This window comes from Perognathus longimembris, chromosome 17, assembly GCF_023159225.1.
Source record: "Perognathus longimembris pacificus isolate PPM17 chromosome 17, ASM2315922v1, whole genome shotgun sequence".
Classification (NCBI taxonomy): domain Eukaryota; kingdom Metazoa; phylum Chordata; class Mammalia; order Rodentia; family Heteromyidae; genus Perognathus; species Perognathus longimembris.
In genome coordinates, this window is record NC_063177.1 from 6987099 (window position 1) to 7012366 (window position 25268).

The following is a 25268-nucleotide window of genomic DNA, read 5'->3' on the forward strand; positions in this document are numbered from 1 at the left end:
CCCTGAACAACCCTGTCATGAATCAGATTCAACCCATTTTCCAGTTTGAAAGTACAAAGAGGCAAAAGGTGTGTGTCTTGGTCATAGACATGACCTTTTGCTAGCCCTTCCTACTGGTGTCAATGCTGCCTGCTATCCCTTCCCCTAAATTGTCTCTATCGATCGATCTATCTGTCATCTATCTATCTTATTGGTCATAGGGCTTCAATTCAGGACCTGGGTGCTATCTCTGAGCTTTTCTGCTCAAGGCTAGAGCTCTACCATTTTGAGTCACAGCTCCACTTCAGGTTTTCTGGTGATTAACTGGAGATAAGAGTCTCAGGGACTTTCTTGTCTGGGCGGGCTTTGAATGGGGATCCTCAGATCTCAGTCTCCTGAGTAGCTAGGATTATAGGTGTGAGCCACCAGCACCCAGCCCTTCCCCTAAATTTTTCCTAGTGTTATGGAGAAATGGGCAGGTAAAGTAAGTGAAGCATATGGGTTAGACAGTAGCGTTGAGGAAATCTGGCACAATTCCTTGATCAGAGTGGGCAGACACTAATCATCTGTAGCAAGTTGCTGACAACTGAAGTATATCAGGTCTAGTGTTACTATACATAGTAGTTTTTCAAAATATTTAAGAGAAACAAAATCCAAATATCTCAGTGAAACATCCAAATTTTAAATTTAAGATTCAAATTTTAAACTGTATAGGCCAAAAACATAGAAACAAGTGTTGAGCCTACTAGTTGAGTCACAGTTCCACTTTTGGCACTTTGGTGGCTAAATGGATATGAGTCTCATGGACCTTTCTGCCCAGACTAGCTTTGAACCATGATCCTCACATCTCAGCCTCCTGAGTAGCTAATAATAGTACAGGGGTGAGCCACTAGCACTTGGCTTCTGCTTAAGCGGCCACTGCTCAGCCATTCATGACATTTAGAATGGGATATATACTATTATTAGCTTCATTTTACAGACATGGAAACATAGAGCAGTACCAATGCTTTGGGCATCAAAACTATAATAAGTGCATTTAAAATGTGCTTGCTTTTCTTCCTTCCTTTCTTTTTTTTTTTTTTTGCCAGTCCTGGGGCTTGAACTCAGGGCCTGAGCACTATCCCTGCTTCTTTTTGTTCAAGGCTAGCACTCTACCACTTGAGCCACAGCATCACTTCTGGCTTTTTCTATATATATGGTTCTGAGGGATTGAATCCAGGGCTTCATGTATATGAGGCAAGCACTCTACCACTAGGCCATATTCCCAGCCCTAAAATGTGTTTTTTTCTTTCCTCACAAATACAGCCTTTTAGAAATAACTTCTTAAATCCTTAAGGTAGTATTTATTGCACGAGATAACAGAAAAGTAAAACCAGATATTAGTTCCCCCATGCAATGTAGGCACTATTAAGTGCATCTCTTTTAGGAATTGTTTTCCACAACAAATGTTAAGCACTTACTAGGATTCAGACTGGTGTGAGGTGCTGAGCACATTACAGAGAATGACATTTTCTGCCCTCCTAATAAAGCTTTGACATTCAAATGGCACTTCAAGAACCAAGAGAGTAAGCTAATAAGCATTTCAGGTGGGTCTTAAGCATGGAGCCTATTAGCCCTACATCTCACTTCACTGGCCAGAAAGGAAATCAGAGGCCTAATTCCTATCGAAAAAGTAGAAAGCAGACGTATAGAGCTTTACGAGTACCCGCCAGCCAGCCCTCAGTTCAAGTGACCCTTCAGTCTTCAAGGAAAGGGGTCCTCGGGGGGCAAATGGTACGTGGCATCTAGGAAAATGACCAGGGTTCCGACGCTCGTGAAGATGATGAAGGTCCACAGGAAAAGGCGATCCACTACCATGGCCACAAACTGCCAGTCCTCCTTCAGCTGAAGGTAGACAGAAGAAGCCACGTAAGCTCCAGGCCCAGACCTCCCTCCTCCCACCCCCTGCCCCAAGCCCACCTCCACAGCTCCCGGCCGTCATCTTTCTACTCGGGGTCTGAGAAAAGAGAACAGCCCAGCAGGAACCTGAGACCAAACCAACTGCGGGAGTAAAGAACCAATCGGAACGTAGGGACGGGACCAAACGGGGCATTACTTCCAATCAGAAACTGAAGCGAGTGCTAGGGGGTGGAGCTTGGATTGTAGGGTGAGGCCAGAGCCTTGGAATCCCTGCCCTGCTCCGGCTCGGTGGTCTTACAGCGTCGTAGTCCTCCTGTTCCTGCAGCTGCCGAGCTATGTAACTGATCGAGGAAATGACCTCGCGTAGCTCCTGTGGCAGGCCCACAGCCCGGTTGGGACCATCGATTAGTCGCCGTAGATCTGGGGCAGACAGTTCAGGCTGGAACCTGTAAGACGTGAGACTGAACTCGCAACGGTCCGGAAGGAATCAAAGTCAGTGACCTACGCTTCCTCTTCCGACCACCTATCATCTCTCAAAGCCTTTCAAGGCCCTCAGGATCTCCCCTCTCCTCCAGGAGATACTTCTCCAGACTCCTGAAACTTCCTCTAAACTTTAAATGCTATCTCTCCCAACGGGACTGGCAGAAGGGAAACTACAACTCCCATGATGCTGGAGCCTGGGCCAGGGCCTTCTGGGAATTGTAGTGCTTCAGTTATGTGATTGAATGTAGGTCCTACCGGTTGGGTTTGGGGAAGAGAAAATCACTCGGCGGCTTCCGAATGAAATATTCATCTGTTCCCCGACCCCAGCCACTTCCTGGAGAAGGCTGTTGGGGTTCCGGAAACTGGTCTCTCTCAGGTTTGGGCCTTTTCAGACCTAGGTACCCAGGGAGCTTGTGAATGAAAATCTGTAGAGTAAACGAGTTGTGTTAGAGAGCTCTCATGTCTTCAGATCGTGGTTTTGTAAGCAGCCATCTACCCTGTTCCATGCATCCATTCCTGTGCATCTCCGCACATGGGCCCCAGAGAGTTAAACACAAGGCAGTGAAGATGTAAGAGCTTATCCCCGTCCCTACAAGCTCCCTTTGGTTCTGGAGATGGAACCCAGCCTGGACTGTGCTTGACAAGCAGTCTACCACTTGAGCCATCCCTGTTTTGTTAGTTTGTTTTGTGTCCGTCCTGGCACTTGTACTCAAACTGGGCACTGTCCTTGAACTTTTTTGCTCAAGGCTAGCACTCTACTCACGAGCCACAGCTTCACTTTCAGCTTTTTGGTAGCTAATTGGAGACAACAGTTTCACAGACTTTCATGTCAGGGCTGGCTTTGAACCACAATCTTCAGATCTCAGCCTTCTGAGTCGCTAGGATTACAGCTGTGAGCCACTGGCTCCCGGCTCACAGGCCCTTTTTATTTTGTATTTTGTTTTTAATATCAGATCTTGCTAAATAGCTAACTTCAAACACATGATCCTCTGCCTCCTCTTCCTACCAGCCTGGGATTATAAGTGTGAACAACCAAGCTTAGCCTACTTAGAAGCTCTTTAATTCGTTGGGAGATATCCTGGGAAGAAAGGTTCTTCCATCCTGATAGTATCTATCCTTCAGGATGTTTTTCAGGGACCCAAGATGGGCAGTATTAATTAAGAGAGTATAGCATCTAAGAAATGATAATGATAGAAAATGAATATTAAGAAAGGGAATATTAATTTTATACTGTTTGAACATCTATCATGTTTTACCACTTCAACACTCTACCAGATAGCTATAGCCTAATGTCTACAAAAAGTAAGCAAAGGTTTTGTTTCTTTGTTGCACATGGAGGTTTGAACTCAAAGTCTTTTTTTTTTTTTTTGGCCAGTCCTGGGGCTTGGACTCAGGGCCTGAGCACTGTCCCTGGCTTCTTCTTGCTCAAGGCTAGCACTCTGCCACTTGAGCCACAGCGCCACTTCTGGCCATTTTCTGTATATGTGGTGCTGGGGAATTGAACCCAGGGCCTCATGTATACGAGGCAAGCACTCTTGCCACTAGGCCATATCCCCAGCCCTGAACTCAAAGTCTTATGCTTGTTTGGTTTGCTTGCTTGGCTGGCACTCTACAACTTGACCTATGCCTCCAGTCCTGAATTTTGCTAGTTATTTTGGAGATGGAGTCTAGCAAGTGTTTCTGGGCTGTCCTCAAACCTTGTTTTTCCAGATCTCAACCTCCTAAGTAGCTAGGATTATAGGTATAAACCACTAGTATTTGGCTTGATTAGTCTTTTTTTTTTTTTTTGCCAGTCCTGAGGCTTGAACTTGAGGCCTGGACACTGTCCCTGAGCTTCTTTTGCTCAAGGCTAGCACTCTGCCACTTGAACCACAGCACCACTCTGGCTTTTTCTGTTTGTGTCATACTAAGGAATTGAACCCAGGGCTTCATACATGCTAGGCAAGCAGTCCACCACTAAGCACATTCCCAGCCCAAAGAATCATTTTTAAAAAATTGAATCAATCCATTCAACTGGGACCAGTTTCCTCTGTCTGAAGAATCACCTTTGTAATTTCCTTAATAAGAGTTTGATGGTAATAAACTCCTGCAGCTTTTGCTTAAAAAAAAAAAAGTAGAGTTGGTGGGAGAGAAGAGTGATATGTGGACAAAAGGAATTAACAGGTGGAGGAAATGTATCTTACCTGACGGACCCAAAGGGGCATTTGGTGAGTGTGGGGTGAGCGATGGTGCAGGTTGAGGACCACCACACTAAGGATGACTGAGAAGGTGACAAGGATCATGGTGAACATGAGATACTTGATAATGATGGGGACTGACAGGGATGTCTCAGGTACTTTGTCTGCCAGTAGCAGCAGGAACACAGTAAGGGTCAGCAGGGCAAAGATGGAGAGTCCCATCTTTTCTCCTAGGTGGGAAGAAAGGAAGGCAGAAGGATTAGGCTTTGCCAGAAGGAAATCGCAATGGCATAGTTAATGGCCACCTTCCCAGCCCATGCAAAGATAAGAAAGGCCATCTGTATGCAAATCACTCCTACATTTGTTACTCCAGCCTGGACTTCCCTGAACTCCCGACTGCTGTCCAAATGCCTGCTCATCCTCTCCACTTGGATAGCCAGTTGGGATATAAAACTTATCTAACACTTAATCTCAGACTGGGAATGTGGCTTAGTGGTAGAGTGCTTGCCTAGCATTCATGAAGCCCTGGGTTCGATTCCTCAGTACCATATACACAGAAAAAGCCAGAAGTGGCGCTGTGGCTCAAGTGGTAAAGAAGCTCAGGGACAGTGTCCAGTCCCTGAGTTCAAGCTTCAGGACTGGGAAAGAAACAAAACCAACAACAGAAAAAAAAATCCCACCTAATTTCACCACTATGGTTTCCTCCATCTTATCAATGACAATTCCCACCTTTCCTGTGATATACTCTCCCCCTATGTACCAAATCCATAAAAAACTCAATTGGCTCTCCCTTGAATATATATTCTGAAACTGATGACAAATACCACACTGGCCCCAATTATTATAACCATGTTGTTAAACTATAAAGCAGATTATATCATTCATTTTCCCCAAACTGTCTTGTGATACCTTATCTTCAGTATGAAACCAAAGTCTTAGGTGTTACGGTATGGAATCCCAGCACTCAAGAGGCTGAGGCAGGAGCACAAGTTAGAGGACAAGCTACATAGTGATGTGGTGTGTGTGTGTGTGTGTGTGTGTGTGTGTGTGTGTGAGAGAGAGAGAGAGAGAAAGAGAGAGAGAGAATGTAAGATGAAGAAGGGAAGGAAGAAAAATAGAAAACAGAACAAACTACTATTTTCTACAAAACTTTCACCTGAGTTTCCTGCCTTCATCTGGTTTCCACTTTGTTTACTTCATTTAGTTGTTACATTGGCCTCCTCCATTTTTTGAATGTGTAAGACAGCTTCCCATTGAAGAGTCCTTGTACTTAACTGTTCTGCTTGGCACATTCTTTTTGTTTTTTGTTTTGGGGTTGTTGTTTTTTTTTTGCTTGAATTCAGGGCCTGAGCACTGTCCCTGGTTGCTGCTTCTTTTTTTTTTTTGCTTAAGGCTAGTACTCTACCAGGTGAGCCACAGAGCCACTTCTGGCTTTTTTTTTTTTTTTTTTTTTTTTTTTTTTGGCCAGTCCTGGGCCTTGGACTCAGAGCCTGAGCACTGTCCCTGGCTTCTCTTTGCTCAAGGCTAGCACTCTGCCACTTGAGCCACAGCACCACTTCTGGCCGTTTTCTATATATGTGGTACTGGGGAATTGAACCCAGGTCTTCATATATATGAGTCAAGCACTCTTGCCACTAGGCCATATTCCCAGCCCACTTCCGGCTTTTTCTACATATGTGATGCTGAGGAATTGAGTCCAGGGCTTCATGTATACGAGGTGAGCACTTTACCACTAGAATTTTTTTTTTCTTTTTGCCAGGCTGGGGCTTGAACCCAGGGCCTGAGCACTATCTCTGGCTTTGTTTTGCTCAAGGCTAGCACTCTGTCACTTGAGCCACAGCGTCACTTCTGGCCATTTTCTATATATGTGGTGCTGAGGAATAGAACCCAGGGCTTCATGTATAAGAGGCAAGCACTCTTACCACTAGGCCATATTCCCAGCCCCTTGGTACATTCTTTCCTCAAACACATGCCAGGGGTTTTCTTTCCTCCTTCAAGTCAAACATCCCCTTTTCAATGAGGCATTTGCTGGCATCTTGTTTGTAATGTGTTCTATTGATTCACTTTGCAGTACTGGGAACTGAACACAGAGCAAGTGCTCTGCCACTGAGCTATACCTCCAGCCATAATATTCTGTTTTAAAACTATGACTTCTATCCTCATACTCATCTTCGCAACACCTTTTCCCACTTTCTTCTCTAAGGACTTGTACTGTTCTAGTATACTAGAACATAATAAACTATATATATATATATTATATATATATATAATAGATTTGTTTCTTGACTGATTCTCCCACTAAAATTTAGAACTCTACAAGAGCAGGGATTTTTTTTTTAAACTAAAAAAAAATTTTTGAGACAAAGTCTTCCTATATAGCCCAGCCTGGGCTTTAACTCAATCTCATATCAAATGCTGGGATTAAAATGTACATCACTGGCTGGGAATATGGCCTAGTGGTAAAGTGCTTGCCTCAAATACATGAAGCCTTGGGTTCAATTCCTCAGCACCACATATATAGAAAAAGTCGGAAGTGGTGCTGTGGCTCAAGTGGCAGAGAGCTAACCTTGAGCAAAAAGAAGACAGAGACAGTGCTCAGGCCCTGAGTTCAAGCTCCAGGACTGGCAACAAAACCAAAACCAAACAAAGAGTCCATGAATCTGTGCCTCTGGCAGGAACCTCTCTGTATCTGCAACCCACATTAATAATCCAGGGATGATGCCCCAAACATGCCCTGCCAACTCTTCTTCAATTCCTCTCGATCACAAGGCATATACAGAAAAAGCGGTAAGTGCTATGGCTCAAGTGGTAGAGCGCTAGCCTTGAGCAAAAAGAAGCCAGGGACAGTGCTCAGGCCCTGAGTACAAGCTCCACAACTGGCAAAACAAAACAAAAACAAAAGAAATGTGCATCACCATGCCTGGCCTTGGTTAGAGAGTACATTAAGTACTCAGGGAATATTAGGTAGATAAGTACCCCATCACTGAGCTACATCCCCAACTCTCTTTCTTTTCTTTTCTCTTCTTTTTTTTCTTTCTTTCTTTCTTTCTTTCTTTCTTCCTTTCTTTCTTTCTTTCCTTCTTTCTTTCTTTCTCTCTTTCTCTCTTTCTCTCTGTCTTTCTTTTTTTCTCTCTCTTTCTTTCTTTCTTTTTTGGGTAGTACGGGGCTGGAACTCAGAGCCTCATGCTTTCCCTTAGTTTTTTTTGTTAAGACTGGTGCTCTACTACTTGAGTGACACCTCAAATTCCAGTTTTTTGCTGGTTAATTGGAGATTAGAGTTTCACAGACTTTTCTGCCCAGGCAGCTTCATACCTTGATCTTCAAATCTCAGCTTCTTGTATAGCTAGTATTACAGTAGTGCCCATCCAGGCATCATTTTGTTTTTGTTTTTTATTCAGGCATAGTTTTGTTAACTTAAAATAATCCTCTGCAAAGGGATAAGAATGGTCCCCATTTCAAGATCAAAACTTAAGGAAGCAGTACCCTGAAACTCCATTATGTTTCTAGAGGAATATTAACTACTATTTCTCAGGGAGATTGACAGTTAAAGCATGAGTGTAGATCTGAAAAGTGGGGGAGAGGAAGGTTTCTAGGAGTCAGAAAAGGAAGTGGTAGAGTTGGCTCAGCCTGGAATTTGGTTGGTCAGGGAAATGCAGGTTTCATGAATAAGAGGCTACTGTTAAGGGAGTTGGAGGAGGCCAGCAGCAGAGAGAATGTCGAACCTGAAATTGGGTCTACTTGGTGGGAGGGTTGGTGGGAGGGAAAATCTGGGATTGCTGAAGTCCAATCCTTGATGGTTCCTGTTGGCAGGAAAACCCAGCCTAGATTAAAGATGAAGGGGAAGAAACTGAGATAATGATAGGAAGACTGGGCCTCTTTCCCCCTTTCCTACCTGCATCTGGTGGCAAGTAGAAGACGAAGATGGCCAGGAGAGTGATGAGGATGCATGGAGCGATGACATTGACCCAATAGAAGAGAGGTTTCCGTCGGATGATGAGATAGAAGGTGACTTCCTGATGCTGTCCTTCCCTCCCTCCCCTTGGATCTCCCGGTGGCTGGACTAGCCGAGAGGGCTTGTGGACAATCTCCCACTGGCCATTCTCTGGAGGAGTAGGCAAAAAAAAACAAGGGCAGATTGATGTGGGTGCTATCCTGGTCAGTGCCTGATATGGTACCCTGTGCTGGGAAGCCCATCTTTAATAAGAATAAAGTCTCAATTTCCATATTGGTAAAGTGTTAATAGTGCACCAATCTTGCTGATCTCACAGGGTCACATTGGGCATCACTGGCAGTATATGTTAGAGATTGGAATTCAGAAAGCTGTGGATTTGGGAGTCATACTCACTCACCAATGAAAGTCCCTTCATGAATGTAGATTTCCTGCCGTTCCTGACCATCAGGATCTAGGCCCGTGTGCAGGCTGACCTCTGAGCTGTCATAGCTGTAGGAACTAAACACCATGGTGCAGTTCTGCCAATCAAAGGGGAAGTAGGTGACCTGGAATTGGGGAGAGGGAGAGTCACTGGAGCTGCCTAAGAACGGGCAAGGAAACAAAATATGAAGCACTAAGGAAATAGGGATCATTAAAGGAAGTGATGGATAAGCGAGGTTGCAGAGGAATCTGAGGTTTATTATTTAGGGGAGATGGAGGAAGATGGAAGAAGATTGGAAGTCAAAGAAAGTGTATAAGGGATAGTCAATGGAAAATCAGGACAAACAAGAGACAAGAGACATGGCGATAGTGGAGGAAGATAGGAATCAGTGGGGAGTTAGCATGTCTGAGAAGAGGTGGAGCCTGAAAACCTGGATGCTGCAGCTGCTTCGATAGATGCCAGGGGGCTGCCAGCGCACCGAGCCATCGGAGGACACCACGACATTAATATCCAAAGCAACATCAAAATTTCCATCATTGCTGCAGAGAAGGGATCCTCTCATCCAGGATAAGGACCCGCCCCTCTGAGGCCCCGCCCCTCTGAGGCCCCGCCCCTCTGAGGCCCCGCCCATTGGAGACTCCACCCCTCGGAGGCACCATCTTCCTAGGTTTAGGAACCATCCTACTTGTTCAGCAGCACCACGTCTGGGAGCCACACAGATTCTGGTGTGATGCGAAGCAAGTCGATGCCATCGTGTTCCGCAGGGTCCCAGCTCAGTCTATAGTCGGTCCATTCCTAGAGAAGAAGAAGCTACAGGGCTGTTCGTGGCTAGAGGCCAGGAAAGGACTTGGAATGTCTGAAAGGAAGCCCAGGAAAGAAACAAGGGAGGACACCAACAGTAGAAATTGACTATGGTGAAGAGTTGTGGGTTCTGGCTACGGCTCTGCTTTCACTCACTGGGTCTCCTATTTTTAGCGTATAAAACCAAGAGGTTGTACTAGCTTTTCTCAAAACAGTGTTTTGTTTTGTTTTCAAACTGCAGTTCATGATCCTTTAGTGAATGGGAATTGAAATATTTTTGTTTCTTTGTTTTGTGCCAGTACTGGGCTTGAACTCAGTGCCTGGGCATTATCCTTGAGCATTTTGGCTCAAGGATAGTGTTCTACCACTTGAGCCACAGCTCTACTTTCAAACCTGTTTGTTTTTCTAATAGAAAACTGCATCTGTCTAGCTTAGGAATCGTTGAGTGAAATTTTTGTTTCATTTATAAATGTGCTTTTGTTTCATTTATAAATGACACCATATATATGTATCTTCTAACTGGACTCAGACATGTTAAGAAATTGTAAAAGGAGGGCTGGGAATATGGCCTAGTGGCAAGAGTGCTTGCCTCTTATACATGAAGCCCTGGGTTCGATTCCTCAGCACCACATGTATAGAAAAGGCCAGAAGTGGCGCTGTGGCTCAAGTGGCAGAGTGCTAGCCTCGAGCAAAAAGAAGCCAGGGACAGTGCTCAAACCCTGAGTCCAAGCGCCAAGACTGGCAAAAAATAAAATGAATAAATAAAGTTATAAAAATAAAATAAATTATAAAAGGATGGGGCTGGGGATATGGCCTAGTGGCAAGAGTGCCTGCCTCATATACATGAGGCCCTGGGTTCGATTCCCCAGCACCACATATACAGAAAATGGCCAGAAGTGGCGCTGTGGCTCAAGTGGCAGAGTGCTAGCCTTGAGCAAAAAGAAGCCAGGGACAGTGCTCAGGCCCTGAGTCCAAGCCCCCGGACTGGCAAAAAAAAAAAAAAAAAAAAAAAAAATAAATAAATAAATAAATAAATAAATAAAATAAAATAAAATAAAATAAAATAAAATATAAAAGGAGCGGAATGCCCTTCCCTACTCCAGAAGGTCTCCATACCAGGTCTAAGTACACCTTTGTGCTCATCTCTTCATCTTTCTCGTTCTAGAAAGGAAAAATCGAAAGAATAGAGGTGAAAGAGGTGGAGAGAAATGAGCGAGCTGGACAAATTAACCTCTCCCAGGAAACTCTGTCTCTTCCTGAGGCCCACCATTGTAGGTCCAAAACCCATCTCCTAAAAGGCGTTAGATTAAGCTTAAATTCGACTTCAGAAACACTCTCCTCCCATCCCCTTTCGGCCTCATTACAAGCCAACCCTTCTGACCTATCATCTGGCTCGGTCCCGGGTTCCGCCCACAGTTTAGACTCCACCCAACCTCAGTCTCCGCCCAGGGCTAGTCATTGACCTGTCTAGCACATAGCTCGCCCACTGGCAGAACTGCCACGCCCTCTGCCTCAAGATCCGCCCACAGGCCAGTCCAGGAGCTGGGCAGCTCTACTTGGGGCCGGCCAAATGGCCACGCCCACGAACTTGTTCATTGGCCACATTTCTACCCAATCTCCGCTAAAGGCTTGTCCATCTTTCCGTCCAGTTTCGCCTCAGGTCCCGCCCCCGAGGCTGACCGTCCATCTGGCCTTGCCTCAAACCACGCCTCCCCATCCGGTCCACCCGTCCAGCCTCAGCCCCCCACGCGCCCTCACCAGGCTGATGAGCTGGGCCAGCATGAGCCCAATGCTGACCCCGACGCGATCTCCCACCTCTCGCGCGGGCCGCACGGAGCTGTCATAGCCCGAGAAAAGCTTCTCGCGAAGTCGACCCTCAGCCTCCGAGCCAAGGGCGCCTGCGGGAGGAGAGCGCTGGGTGAAGCCCTTGTGATTGGCCACGACCGTTGTCCCTGCCTCTTGGGGGACCTAAAGTTACCTGGTGCGAACGGCGCCCCCAGCATCCCCAAAAGCAGCAGCAGCGCCCCTGAGACCATAACCCGGCTGCGTCGCTTGGTGATTTCGCTCTGAGAACCACTGGGGCTGCCAGAGCAGGGGAAATGACGAGGCACCCAGGAATGTGCACCTGTTGCTGGGGGGCAGCTGCCAGCACACCCGCCCCGCCTGCCCTTGGGACTTAGTCCCACCCCAGCAACTGCTGTCACCCACCACTTACACATGACAGACAACACTTCAGTCGTACAAATCGTCTTTAATTGAGAAAGCGTGGAGACCTGGTTCTCTGGGAGCAGAGCCAGGAAATGAGTGGAGTCTGTGGGGTGAGTTGTATATGTGGGTGAGTGGGGGCTTCTTTTTGCAACAAGCTAGAGGTAAAAGAGCCTGAGAAAAAGTGACCAGCCTTTGAGTATACCCCTACCTAGGGATCCTGCCCAAGGTTCAGGAAATACCTTCCAAGTTCATGAATGGGGTTCCCAGTCTTTCCTAGATCTGCCACTAGCTCTGTAACTTTTTTCCCAGAAAAATCAAGTACTTTGGGGGTAGCTAAACCAGGCTGAGGTTATAAGCTGTAAGGTAAAGCAAGTTCTATTCAGAAGCTCTGGAGTTGTATGAGGTCTAGAGCCCAAAAGGTTCTCACCCTCCTTGTCCTGACCTGTAGGGAAGAAGAAGTGGAACTTATTGCTTAATTGGGGTTTCCTTACTGGGGAATGTCAAGGCTGTGTCCCATTTGTCCTTTTTTATTCTAGACTCATTAAAGACCTCAGCTTTAAAGGGGACCTAGAAGAAATTCCTGCTGAGGTAGCTAAGTGTTCATGTCCCCCCCCCCCCCAACCCAGACGCAGGTTCAATTATGCTATGGTTTTGGCTCTTTCTCCCTCCCAAGTATAAGCCAAGGATCACTCCAAAATTTGATACCCCTTCCCCAGACTCTTGTTTTTCTGGCAGAATCCCAGCTAGGATGCAGGAACTAGAAACAGTATGTAAAAATAGGGAAGAATAGGATTTTTAGAAAATTGTCTAGGAAAAACAAGAAGTGGTTCGTGACTCAACTAGAATTAATTACTTGTTTCTTTATTCTTATATTTTTGACATAGGGTCTTGCTATGCATGTAGCCCAGGATGGCCTCAATTTTTTTTCAATCTCCTACTTCAGCCTCCTGAGTGCTAGTAATACAGGCATTTGTAACCATGCCTGGTTCAGAACTAATTAGGGCTTTATGAATCATAACTGTGTCCTTTTCAGGGTTCATCTTTAATAGATCTTATTACAGAAGGTGGGAAGGTGGGTCTAGAATTTACTCTAGAGCAATAATATGGCTATATAGGCCCTAATTCCATCCTGGAGAGAAGGGCTGAGAGTCATGGCCTATGTCTTAGAGCTGAGATTAAGGAGAAAGTATGGCTCCAATAAAGGACTAGAACACCATGCTCTAGTATTGTCTCTGGGATAAGAAGGTTAAAACCTCTGGTGACTTGAGACTGGTCCCAGTTCAGGCCAAGGCCAACAGCTAGACAGGGCTCAAATCCTACCTTTTTCTACTTGTAAGCCAGGGGTCCATCAGGGATAGAAGCCTGATGGATACAAAACAGACCTTGGTAGCATGTCTGAGTTCCATCAAAGAGCCCTGGGGCAGAAATGGCCTTGTCTGGGGTGTCTGGTATACAAGAACCTGCCCAGACCAAGGCAAAAGGTAGAGTGGGGACAGAAGGAAACATCCTGAGCTCCTGTGGATCTATAAATCTATGGCTCAGTGGCAATGAAAATAAGTATAGAGCTGAGCTGGGGGTAGGGAATTTTTATGTCCTGGCTTTGTTAGTTTTGGAACACCCCCCTCCCCCAGCACTATCTCAGGAAAAGTCTTTGAGGGTTGTGATTTTGGGGGGGAAAAAGAAGTGATCAGTCAGGGCTGTTTTTAAAGATCCCCTTCTCTAACCCTCTCAGGGACCTAAGGCTCTAAAAGTCTCAGCAGCCAGCCCCTAGGCTTCTTCATGGTGGAGCACCTCAGATGTGGGACCTGGCTGCTCAGGGCATGTGTGTGGCAGCAGGGGTGGGGAAGCAGAGTCAGGAGCAGGGCTGAGAGACAGGCTGTGGTGGTGGCTGGCTCATGTGGAGTCCAGGGAGCCTCCGATCCAGGGACTATATCTCAGGGGGCAGGGGGACTGGAAGGGGAAGTCTCAGGGACACTGTGGAGAGAAGGCTCCCGGTACATGGCCACTGTGAAGTGGGAAGAGAAAGGAGCAGGGAAGGAGAATTAGGTACTGAGAAACCCAGGAAGGACCCCTTCCCCCTTCACCTACCCTCTCAGAACCCCAACCCAAAGAAAAGAGCTTCCCAAACCCCTAAAGGTCAAAGTCTTCCTGTCTTGGCCTGTTATAACAGTGTCCTTGACATTCACAGCCTGATCTGTGTGCCACTAAATGTCCATGTCAAGGTCAATACCCTCCCACACGACCCATCTTTTCTTGAATCTATACCCACCCTCCAGGAGCTTGGGCACAAAGTGGGCAGCTGCCTTGGTCTTCTTGACTCGATTTCCCTTCATAACTCGGCCTTCCTTGTCTAGGCCTAGGTACCAGGCCCGGCCAGAACGGCGTTGTCGGTAGAGAGCAGAGGCATAGAGGACATAGTAATTCTCAAAGACACACTCCTTAAAGCGACACTCAGCTGTGAAATGTGGCTGAGGAAACAAAAACCCAGAAAGACATACACAAAGAAATAGAAAAGTACATCACTGGCAGAAGAAAGCTCTTCAAGCCAAGTTATAATGTGGGGAGAGGGGGTATGGACACAAGGGAGGAAGTTACTTCCTCCCCATTTAGGGACCACAGCAAAGGGAGGGTAAGGAAGAGCCGGGTGGGCCACTGTGGATTCCAAACCAGACTCAGGCACTGGGCTGGAATAAGATCTCTTTCCTCTACTCTTTCAGTCCCTATCCTGAATGACTTAGGAAATGAATAATGAAGTCTAGAGGAGATAGGCTGACAAGTGAACTCTCTGAAACGCTGAGAGTTGAACTCCCAAAGAATCTGGGGGCATTTGGGGGAGGGAATTAAATACACCCTAGAGGAGGAATTCTGGGGTAGGTAGTGATGGTGATCAACCAAAACTGGAGCAAGGGGGGAGTCCTGAGAGCAAGATCTGTAGCTAAGGAAGGTTGTAGATTGGGGTGTTCCCAGTCCCCCAGCCTCATTGTCTCACCGAGCTGTACAGCAGCCCCTCAGCGTTCATGGCCATATAGTGTCCCAGCTTAGCACTCTGAATGGTGACCACTCGGAGCCCCACAGGGATCAAGTTGAAGTGAGCTGGAGGAGAGAGGAAGTCTCAGTACCCAGAAGCTTCACGCTCATCTGAGCTCCTCCTTACCCATCTTGGCTCTGCTGCTTTGGGGGGAGGGGGGTCAGGGAGATGGCCTGAAGAGGGAACGGGATTGTCATCTTCTGTCCCCATCTTCCCACCCGGCAGCTGGCTTCCCCTCTCACTGAAGGAGCTGGTGTCCTCTAGGGTGCCCTGGATGCTCCCGTCGGGGTTCGCCTGGAGGTAGAAACCCTGGCGGCAGAACAGCTTGGTGACGATGCCTTTGAGCTGAGGCTCTGGAGAGAGAGAGAGAGAGAGAAGCATTCATCTTTAAAAATGACATCTCTGTTCCCAGAAACATATCTACAACTTGGCAGGATCACAGGAATGAAAGCAAGGAGCGGGTCCCAGGACCCCAGTTCTTTTCCCAATGAGGAAGCTCTCTCCCACCTCTTTGGTGCCTGGAGATTAGCTGGGGTGCAGGTCCCTTCGGTTTGCTCTAACCAAGAGCTTTCAATTTATTGAAATTTATTTAAATGGCTTAATTCCTACTCTACAGCTCAACCCCACGGGGAGGGGGAGGGGAAGGAGGAGGAAGAGAGATACATCAAAAGGCATTAAAAGAGAGAGCGGCGGGGCTGCCGAAAGGGCAGTGTGTTTGCCAGTGTGGGGTGGAGGACGTCAAGGTGACCACAGAGAAGGGGCTCCCCCTCAGCAGTGGGGGGGGGGGGGGTGGCACTGGGCCCGACGCTGACTCAGCACCTGCTGCTGCGGCGGCCGCGGGGTTGGCGCGGGCCTCGCCTTGGCCCAGCGCCGCTCTGTCTGACACTGACCCATCTGTCCGTCTTTCTGTCAGTCTGCTGGTTCGCGGGGGGCGGGGGGGGGGTTTCTCCTGAGGCTCAGTCCCCCCCCCTACAGCCAGGTAACCTGCCTGGGGTAGGGGACATTCACACCATAGCGAGGAAATGGGGGGGGGCGGGGGCCGGCCAGATGGAGAGGCGGGCTGAGTCACGTGGGGGCCGGGGCGCTCCGAGGGTGGGCTGCGGACCGTACCACCGCGGCAGGCCCGGGCGGGGACTGGGGCGCCAGGGGCTCCCTCCAGGGGACCTGGGAGCCGCCTGGAGCGGAGCCAGAGGGGACTCCCCGACTGCCGGACCTGGACGGGGAACACATGCGCACCTCCCAACTCCTCTCTCCAGCAGCTTGCTCGCTGCCGGCTTGCCTGTCCCCCCTTGGAGGTGGTACGACCCCCCAGCCTCTGCCTTTCTCCAGAGGTGAACTGTTTTGAGTTCCTCCCGACACCGGTTTCGCGCAGCCCGTGGGACCCCCATTTCAGAGTCGCCGGGGGCACCGGGAAGGGGTGTGGAGCCCGCTTCCTGAGGCGCAGGTCTCGGAGGAGGGGCGCGCGGGGGGCGGGCTGGCGAGGTAGCTGCAAGGACACCCGGGGAGAGCTGGACCAGGAGGAGCAGAGCCAGGTCGGGGAGAGGGGGAGCTGGAGCGGGGGCTGGGCGGCCCGAGCTGCAGAAAGTCTCCAGGTGACCCCGCGTCCCGAAACCCCCAGGCCCCCGGGCTCTGGATTTGAAAGAATCGCGAGAACCAGCACGTAGACCGAGGACGGTGGGGGTGGGGACTCCTGTTTGGGGAGGATAGGCTGGAGCTGTGAGGCTTGGGGCGCCACACTTAGCCCCTCACACCTTCCGCCCCCCCTTGCCCTCGAAAGCAAGGAGACTCGGCATTTTGGACGAAAGAGGAGGGAAATCGAGGCACGGTCCAACAGATTCGGTCGTCCTGACCCACCCATCCCCCGCCTTGCACTTTTGGGGACCTCCCTCTGTCGGGTGTCATTCTTCAGAGTCCCCGGCCTTCAGCTCCCGGGCAGAGACCTCTGGCCCGGAGACCCCGCCCCAGCGCACTCACCCGGGCCGCGGTCCTGCCGCGCGGGCCGCCCCCCGCACAGTCGCACCTTGGACAGCAAGATGAGCAGCTGCTTCTGGCAGAGGGACTTGGTGCCGCGGGGACACACGCGCCTCTGTGCCGACACCGGCCGGCTGCCCCCGGGCTCGCGGACCTCCCGCTTCTGCCGGATCAGGCTACTGGCCAGCGCCGCCATACCGCTTCGGGAGGAGACACCCCCAAACCAGCAGGCGTCCGGAGCGCGCTGGGCTCCCCAAGAGGAGCCCTCTCACCAGGCCATGTTGTGGATGTTCAGGACCCAACTCACCGCCCCACCCACGGGACCTGAGGTTAAGCCCCAAACTCCCCCGCGTGCCCCTACAGCCACTGACTCCCACCGTCCCCCGTACCGGCTCTGGCCGACCCAGCAGCCTCAAGTGCACTCCTAAGCTGACCTCACCCACGAATTTTGTCTCCTTAGTCCTCTCCCGTGTCTTTGTCCTCACTTTCTCTATCCCAAAGCCAAGACCCCCAAAATGTCTAAGCAATAGTCCCAAGAGCCTCAGGCCCCTTTCCTCCTGTTTTGGGGCCCTGCTGTCCTGCCTACTGCGCTTTTCTAATCCAGAGGGTGTGGGTCCTTAGCTGTGGGGATATTAGCTCACTCCACCCTTGCTGGGCGGCTGTCAATGTCAAGCACGAACCCAACCTTGGTGCCTTTTGCTTTTCTCTGAACCTCCCAGGTCTCAAGCTCCAGGTAGTCCAGGTTCAGTGAGAAGGGCTACCCAGAACTTCTGTCTGGACAAGGCCCCTTTTCACTGTCCCCCTCATTTTTAATAGCACAGATTCCAGCTGCTCAAGACCATTTTCTTTCCTCACTTGTCACCCACCACTCCTGTCAAAGTCCCCTCCCAGTCAGCCCTGCCCAGTGCTTCTAAGCCAGGTGGTTGTCTAGAGGACCCTGTTACATCAAAACAAGGAGCATCTTCTCTCTCTCTGATTACCCCTTAAATTCCCTCAGGAACAGCTGGTACTGTTTAGATCCCACGCCCTCCAGTCTAACCAGCCCCTCAAGAGAGGAGTGCACCCACGTTGTCACTACTTCCCAAATGTGAATAGGCCCCCTGTAAGTCAGAACGCCTCAGAGCTTCCTGCGACTGACTTCCTCGTCCTCCCGGGAATGCCTACAGCACCCACTCTTCCTTTCCCCGACGCCCCTCAACCTGTCCTGTCCTGTTGATCCGGAAGATGGGTGGCGCTGGCTCCAGCTGCAGGCTCCTCCCTCTTTGTCCCCCGCAAGTGGAGATTCCCCCCACGCTGGGCTAGGCGTCCCGGACCCCCAGGAAGGAGCAAGGAAGTCTCTGTAGAGCGCCCCGGTCTGGCGAGGTCTGTGCACTGGGCCTGGCGGTGGGACCAGGCAGGGATGACAGCGGCGGCAGCAGGCAGCAGCGGTGGGAAGCCGAGGCAGCGGCAGCGGTGACAGCAGCTCCCCCTCCTCTGAGAGCCAGCCCGGGGGCGGGGCAGGGGGCGGAGACGCTGGGAAAGAGGGGGGTGAGGTTGGGCGGGCGGAACCCTGGGGTTCCTTGGGAGCTGGGAGTGGGGACCTGCTCCGAGTCGGGCGGTACAGCAGAGACAAGGCCGCTTGTCTCGGGGTTCGGAGGAGGAGGGATGAGAAATGCTTCTGAACTGAACCCTGGATGGTGGAGAAGTTAGGGAGGTTAGGTTTCAGATGAAATGGCAGGGCAGGAAAATGGAGAGGGACCCAAGCCTGGGATGGAATTGAAGGTGGAACTGGATGAAGTGGGAGGGTGGGGGTGGAGGTGGGGTTGGCCGTGAAATCCAGCCTGGGGGAGGGGACTCTGCTCCCCCCCCCCCCCCCCCGCTGGTCTTGGGGCTTGAACTCTGGGCTGGGTCCTTGAGCACAGAAGCTCAAGCTCAAGGATAGAGCTCTACTGCTGCTTGAGCTACATTCTGGCTTTTTGTGGTTAATTGGAGATGAGTCTTACAGACTTTCCTTCTGAGGCTGGTTTTGAAATATGATCCTTAGATCTCAGCCTCCTGAGTAGGATTACATGCTTGAGCCACCAGCGCCTGGCAATAGCTCAGCTTTTTATTTTTTATTTTAAGGGATGTGTGAGTCAGATCATGGGTCTGGACGCTGTCCCTGTGCTCTTTTTGCTCAAATAGTGCTCTACCACTTGAGCCACTTCTGGTTTTCTTGATGTTTATTGGAGATAAAAAATCTCACATACTTTCCTGGCCTGGGCTGGCTTTGAACAGCGATCCTCAGATCTCAGTCTACTGAGTAGCTAGGTTTACAGGCCAGAGAAACCAGCCCCAGGCAATATCTCTGCTTTTATGCATGCCATACTGATTATATTCCATACCTCTCTCCCTTTCCATATTGTCAGCAAATACATTTCTCCCATCTCTATTTACTTTGAAAGAATCAGCGAGAGGAGGGAGAGGAACTGGTAATGTGGTTCAGTGATGGAGTGCTTCCTAGCATGCATGAAACCCTGGGGTCAATTCCTCAGTACCACATAAACAGAAAAGGCTGGAAGTCTCTCTGTGGCCCAAGTGACAGAGTGTGCTAGCCTTGAGCAGAAGAAGCTCAGGGTACTTGCAAAACTGTTTGGTATAAATGAACTGAACAACTTATGGGGGGAAAGGGAAAGGGGGAGGGGGGAATGAGGGAGGAGGTAACAAACAGTACAAGAAATGTATCCAATGCCTAACGTATGAAAGTGTAACCTCTCTGTACCTCAGTTTGACAATAAAAACTTAACAAAAATAAAAAATAAAAAAAGCTCAGGGGCAGAGCCCAGGCCCTGAGTTCAAGCCCCGAGACTGGCAAAAAAAAAAAAAATATATAGAGATTTGCAGGAGGTAGCAGGATGTTTGAGGGCCGGATAGGCAGAGAGAATGGAAGAAACCGCTGGCAGGCCTCCTGGCGGACTGACTTTGGGCCCAGGGCACACAGTGCGTTGCCCTTGGGAGAGGCAAGCAAACACTTTCCACAGGGGTAGTAGTCTTTACTGGGCCCCGCCCCCGACCCCCGCTAACCCACCCCCTTTGCGGGCAACCTTGGCTTCCTCCACCGCGGCTCGCAGAGCCTGGGCAGGGTCCCCGCGAAGCTGAGCCAGTGCAGCCAGCAGGGCAACGGAGCTGGCCCCCGTATACAGCTTCCGGCCGTTCAGAAAATAGTGAGGCAGCGTGCCGGCCTCGAGCACGCGGCCCAGCTCATCCAGCAGCCCAAGGCAGCAAGCACCTGCATTTTCCGGCCGTGCCAAGTAGAGCGCGGGCAGCCGCTCGCACGCCCAGTACAGCAGCGTCCGCAGGAGGTAGGGCGCCGCGGTCCGGGTGCCGGCCACCAGCGGGCGCAGCAGCGCCTGGGCCGCCGCGTGCGCCTGCAGGAGCGGGGCCGGGATGCGCGCTTTGAGCGCCAGCTCCTGGCGGGCAAAACAGAGCTGCCAGCGGGGGGTGCCCGGTTGCTCGGTGCCACCTCCCGGCGCCAAGTAGAAGGAAGGCGTTCCGGAGGCCAGGGGACCCGCCCACGAGTGGCTCCGCGCACCTTCAGGCCATCCTGTGACCGACACCACGGGGACCAGGTCAAAGAGCAGGAGGCGGCGCGGGGGTCCGGACGTGGTCAGGAGGATCGTGGTGAAACCCTCGTGGCGAGCTGCGTGTACTAGGCGCGGGGCCGCGGGCACCGGCGTTAGGGACTTGGCTACCTCGGCCAGGGTAGCGAAGAACCAGGCGGCCACCAGGGCAGGGCACAAGGTAGGCCACTCCTCCCGAGCTTCCGGCGGTTGGGAGACGGGGTCCCCCGCCGCCTCCTCCGGGATGTCACCTCGCGTTTTCAAAACGGAGGGAGCGCCGTCATCGGCGACGTCTCGCCGGGGCCATTCGGTGTCCGAGAGGTCACGGGGGTCCTTTCCCAGAGAGCTGCAAGGTTCGGGCTCAGGAACGTAACCGTGCGACGGGTCCACAGAGCTTTGCCGTTCCTCGTCACTACCTCCGCTACCGACTTGCAGGATCAAATCGCGTCCGTCGGGGGCCGGGGGCCCTAGGCAGTCCCGCCAGGCGCCCCGCTCCGTGGCTTTGCACCCCAGCTCTGGGAGGCGGAGCCACGCGCAGCAGGATTCCAGATCCAGCTGTAGCTCTGGCCCGGTGCTGTCCAGCGAAAATACCGGCACAAGGAGGGTGAAGCCGGCGTCGTAGTGAGGTCCCCGGGTGTAGGGACCTAAAGGTGCAGGCCCCAGATCCAGGGAGCCCTCACGAATCCCACCGCGGAGCAGCAAGAGCTCTGCCTGAGACGGAAAACGGGGATCCCGGCGATGAACCAGACCTAAAGGAAAACATCGTGATCTACAGCCGGATGGGGTGGAGTGGAGGGCGGGGTTGGGGTGAAACCGAGGGCTGCTCCTACCTCCAGGCAAGAAGGGCTACTTACCCAGCAAAGAGAAGACAAAGTCCTTGGCCCGGAGCAGGTCGGCTCCGGGCTGCGGCCCGTCCCGCCAGCTCTCCTGCACACCCAGCTCCTGAATCAGCTGGGTCAGTTCCTGCAGCTGCGCGCCCGAGCAGAAGTCGATGTCCGTGAGCGGCCGGGCCGGAGCTGGGGGCGGCGGGCCCCACCAGGCGGCACTCCCCCACACTGCGGAAGCCATGCTAGATTTTTGTTTTTAATCTAGGGGGGAAAAAAAAAATTAAAAACCAACCGGAGGTTCCCTAGACGTAACTATCCTTGTCTGCCAAAGTCTCTCCGGTTCTTCCTCTTTTTCAGGGCCGAGCCAGGTGCCCCAGTCTACAAATGGACCTGTTGCTAATGAGTTCTGAGTGTTCAAAGTGAACACATACACACCTCCTTCGTCCTCGCCCTTTTCTCCTAAGTAGGTCCCCGCTCCTCCAGAACCGGTTCGCCTGACTCAGCAGGTAAGAAGTCGCTGTGGGGTACTTCCGACCGATCGCAGGAGCCAGTCTTCGCCGCCGTTCCCTCGTCCGCCTCCCCTCCTTTTCAGAAGTGGTTTCTGGATCTGCAGCTTCCCTTTTAGTAGCCGCAAACGTGGGGGAGGGGAAGGACGAGAAGATTCAACAGGTAACTTCTTCCTCTTGCCCACAGTCCTACGCCCCTACACTTCGGCCACGCCCCTTTCTAGAGGTTGTCGGGGCGGCTCCGGACAGGCCCCGCCTCCAGCGAGCGTCCAGTCACGCCCTTCATCTCCCATTCAACGAGCCTCCCTGGGAGTTGTAGTTCATTTCTCCTGCTTGCCGGCGCCGTAGAGCCTCGCCTCCACATCTTCCCCCCCATTCAGCTGAAGTAGTGCCTAATGGAAGTTGTAGTTCTGTGATGGTATATTACTTTGGGGTTAATCTGTCCCCGCATAATCATTCCTTGGAGTTGGAGTGAAGGGTTAAATTAAAGTGACTGTTCTGAGGTCAGTTTGTTGTTTACTTTAAAATATAAATGACCCTGAGCATGCATAAAACCCTGGAACTGGCTTGTTTGTGCTGAAGCTGTTGAGCTGCAAATTCCTTAACCACCCTAAAGTCAGACTCCCCACCGCGCTTGTAAATTCCTGGAACAAAGCTATCTTAAAGTCAGGTTCCACTCTGTGCTGTGCCTGGCCTTGGGAAAGACTGTCAATCACCCCATTTGGCCCGACAGCTTGTAAAAACCCAGAGAGCCGGGAAACTCCCTTGATAACCTTTGACAGTCCTAGAATGCCCCTAGCCCCGAGCCAATTAGCCTTCCGTCTGTACCCTAATTCTGCCCAAACACCTGGTTGCTGTAAATTTCGTAGTTTTTGCCTTTATAAGCCCTGTAAAAATCCAGCTCAGGGCTTCCTCTCTATCTCCGCTGCATAAGTGTAAGCGAGGAGGCCCGGGCCGCGGCCTGCCTGAATAAAGCCTTGCTTTTGCATTTCGGAACGTCTGGCTCTCGGTGGTCTTCTTGGTGGTCCTCCCTCGACTTGGGCATAGCAGGAGTAGAGGGGTAATTGGATTTGAACAGCACATAATGAGAGATATGTCCTATATTTCATGTGTGAGAAGAGATGCCCTGTCACTTAGACATGAGTCCTTCCATGAAATAATGACTTCCTCATTTTAGAGATACAGACTGCAACTTAGAAAAGGTACAGATGATTTGAGAAGCTGAGGCAGAAGGATTGCAAGTTGAAGGCCAATTTACACTCTGAAAGGAAAATTGTCCCAGAAGAACCACAGACCATAGACAAAGTCACGTAGAGCAAAGAGTTTATTGCCAGCAGGACCGGCAAGGCCAAGTTCCCACAGAAGAGAGGAAAATGGCACCTGAACTCTCTTTTGGGGGGTTTTTATACCCTCATGCAACTAAGGTGGGAGGTGCTCCGCCTGCCCCTCAGGTAGCCAGGGGCGGAGTCGCATTGCCAAGGGCAGAGCTTATGGGCCGGGGGACATCTAAAAGCTTACACACTCTCTTAAAAAGTTGGCTCAGGGGCTGGGGATATGGCCTAGTGGCAAGAGAGCTTGCCTCGTATACATGAGGCCCTGGGTTCGATTCCCCAGCACCACATATACAGAAAACGGCCAGAAGTGGCGCTGTGGCTCAAGTGGCAGAGTGCTAGCCTTGAGCAAAACGGAAGCCAGGGACAGTGCTCAGGCCCTGAGTCTAAGGCCCAGGACTGGCCAAAAAAAAAAATAAATAAAGTTGGCTCATATCTGTAATCCTGACTACACTCAGGAGGCTCAGATCTGAGGAGTCACCATTCAAAGCCAGCCTAGGCAGGAAAGTCCATAAAACTTTTATCTCCAATTAACCAGCCAAAACTTGGAAGTGGAGCTGTGGTTGAAGGAGTGCTAACTTTAAGTGAAAAAGCTAAGAGCAGTGCCCAGGCCTTGATAACTGCACATGTACGCATGTGTGTGTGTGCGCGCACACACACACACACACACACACACACACACACACACATTTCCCGTGACTTGTCCAAGGAGGGGTTAGTCAGGCAGGTATTTGAAAGAGGTTCCCTGCTTAAGTGTGGAAATATTTTCTTTCTTCCTTTCTTTCTTTCCCTTCTTCCGGTCTTTCTTTCTCTATGCCCGCTTTTTCACTCAAGGTTGGCAATCTACCACTTGAGCCTTATATTCACTTCCAGCTTTTTGCAGGTTAGATGGAGATAAGATTCTAATGGACTTTCCTGTTATGGCTGGCTCAGAACCACAATCCTCAGATCTCAGCCTCCAGAGCAGCTAGGATTTCAGGCATATGCCACCAGCTTCTGGCTTGGAGATATTTTCTTAAATTCAATGATGACAACTTTAAGGTAGGAACATACAGATGCTGACATTGTAATGGACGTGTGATTCATGGAAGAAGAACATACTAGCAATACCCACCTCAAACATGGAGGAGTCATAGTAGGGAAAACACTTTGGAATTTCACAGTTATTTGTACACAGAAGAGTTATCAGGGATGAAAAAAAGAAAAAGTCTAGAGGAAACTCTCAGCTTGGCTAGGTCAGAGCAATGAAAAGTAATTAAGGACAGGAAATTGCTTTTGGTAACCTAGGCTACCAGGGCCCAGAATAAGAGGTCAAATACAGCTTCAACAGAGAGTGGAACCAGGAGCCAGAATAATGGATTAGGAAAATAGGAAACCACTAGCAGGTTTATGGGTCAGAACAATCCATTGCTGGGCTGGACTTTTATTTCTTCTGCCTATAATTTCTCTCTTTGAATGGGATGGGCCTGAATATTTGGGTATGAGAATTAAGCAGAGACCCTTGAAAAATTAGAGTCCTAGAAAAGGCCTAGGAAGACTACAAGAACTAGAGCTCAATTTGGGAACCCTAGACTTGAGAGGACAGAGGCGCCTTTCCCTTCAGCTTCTAGGTGTGGGGACCTGAGATCACCAAACCACACTCAAGATGCCAGATCAGGAGAACTGAAGACTAGGTATGGTCTTAGATAAAGGCAACCAGGCATCAGCCATCCCTACATCTCACCTCCTCCCTAGAGGATGACATCTGAGCCACTCTAAAAAGAACAATGTTCTCTGGGCTCTACAAGAGTCTTGAAAATGTTCAGGGATGGTTGATAATGTTGGGGAAAGCTTCAACTCTAAAGCATCACTCTCCAATGCTATAGGACCTTTCTGTGATGCAAATACCTTGAACCCAAGCTTTCCAATACAGAAGTCACCATCCACATGGAGCTGTCAAGCTCTTGGAATGTATATGAGACTGAGAGGAAGAAAAATAATTTTGTCAGTTGTGGGGCTTGCACTCAGGGCCTGGGTGGTGTCCCTGAGCTCTTTTTGCTCAAGGCTAGCACCCTACCACTTTGAGCCACAGCACCACTTCTTGTGTTTTGGTAGTTAATTGGAGATA

General features: G+C 50.3%; 3 protein-coding genes across 4 annotated transcripts; all 3 read right to left on the reverse strand.

Moving 5' to 3' along the window:
* Positions 1-1213: 1213 nt before the first annotated feature.
* On the reverse strand, positions 1214-11793 carry Chrnb1 (cholinergic receptor nicotinic beta 1 subunit). Its single transcript, XM_048366489.1, has 11 exons — positions 11691-11793; positions 11471-11610; positions 10829-10873; positions 9597-9706; positions 9342-9450; positions 8888-9035; positions 8431-8640; positions 4545-4768; positions 2617-2786; positions 2177-2324; positions 1214-1863 (listed from the first exon to the last, which is right to left on the reverse strand). The coding sequence occupies exons 1-11, from the start codon at positions 11746-11748 to the stop codon at positions 1723-1725; spliced, it is 1503 nt and encodes a 500-aa protein (XP_048222446.1). The 5' UTR covers positions 11749-11793; the 3' UTR covers positions 1214-1722.
* Positions 11794-11956: 163 nt separating this feature from the next.
* Fgf11 (fibroblast growth factor 11) lies at positions 11957-17263 on the reverse strand. The gene is made up of 5 exons (XM_048365998.1): positions 16923-17263; positions 15191-15301; positions 14910-15013; positions 14190-14388; positions 11957-13925 (listed from the first exon to the last, which is right to left on the reverse strand). Exons 1-5 carry the CDS (start codon positions 17113-17115, stop codon positions 13855-13857), a joined length of 678 nt encoding a protein of 225 aa, XP_048221955.1. The 5' UTR covers positions 17116-17263; the 3' UTR covers positions 11957-13854.
* Positions 17264-17363: 100 nt separating this feature from the next.
* Tmem102 (transmembrane protein 102) lies at positions 17364-21613 on the reverse strand. 2 transcript variants are annotated; one of them, XM_048365995.1, is made up of 3 exons: positions 21352-21583; positions 19982-21246; positions 17364-18588 (listed from the first exon to the last, which is right to left on the reverse strand). In XM_048365995.1, exons 1-3 carry the CDS (start codon positions 21563-21565, stop codon positions 18037-18039), a joined length of 2031 nt encoding a protein of 676 aa, XP_048221952.1. In that variant the 5' UTR covers positions 21566-21583; the 3' UTR covers positions 17364-18036. The 2 variants fall into 2 exon arrangements, with proteins under 2 accessions (XP_048221952.1, XP_048221953.1); XM_048365996.1 differs by lacking the exon at positions 17364-18588 and having other exon boundaries at positions 19718-21246; positions 21352-21613.
* Between the last annotated feature and the right edge of the window lie 3655 nt (positions 21614-25268).

What these genes read in the sequence shown, in the direction of transcription:
- Chrnb1 (XM_048366489.1), bottom strand. Translation starts at nt 11,748, where the DNA reads ATGGTCTCAGGGGCGCTGCTGCTGCTTTTGGGGATGCTGGGGGCGCCG. An exon ending in TGGCCCAGCTCATCAGCCTG is followed by an intron (nt 10,874 to 11,470) that starts GTGAGGGCGCGT and finishes TTTCCTTTCTAG; the next exon opens with AACGAGAAAGATGAAGAGAT. An exon ending in CTACTTGCCACCAGATGCAG is followed by an intron (nt 4,769 to 8,430) that starts GTAGGAAAGGGG and finishes CTTCCCACCTAG; the next exon opens with GAGAAAAGATGGGACTCTCC.
- Fgf11 (XM_048365998.1), bottom strand. Translation starts at nt 17,115, where the DNA reads ATGGCGGCGCTGGCCAGTAGCCTGATCCGGCAGAAGCGGGAGGTCCGC. An exon ending in GCGGCAGGACCGCGGCCCGG is followed by an intron (nt 15,302 to 16,922) that starts GTGAGTGCGCTG and finishes CTCTCTCTCCAG; the next exon opens with AGCCTCAGCTCAAAGGCATC. An exon ending in AGAGGACACCAGCTCCTTCA is followed by an intron (nt 15,014 to 15,190) that starts GTGAGAGGGGAA and finishes TCTCTCCTCCAG; the next exon opens with CTCACTTCAACTTGATCCCT.
- Tmem102 (XM_048365995.1), bottom strand. Translation starts at nt 21,565, where the DNA reads ATGGCTTCCGCAGTGTGGGGGAGTGCCGCCTGGTGGGGCCCGCCGCCC. An exon ending in CTTTGTCTTCTCTTTGCTGG is followed by an intron (nt 21,247 to 21,351) that starts GTAAGTAGCCCT and finishes GTTTTCCTTTAG; the next exon opens with GTCTGGTTCATCGCCGGGAT. An exon ending in CCGCGGTGGAGGAAGCCAAG is followed by an intron (nt 18,589 to 19,981) that starts GTTGCCCGCAAA and finishes TCCACCATCCAG; the next exon opens with GGTTCAGTTCAGAAGCATTT.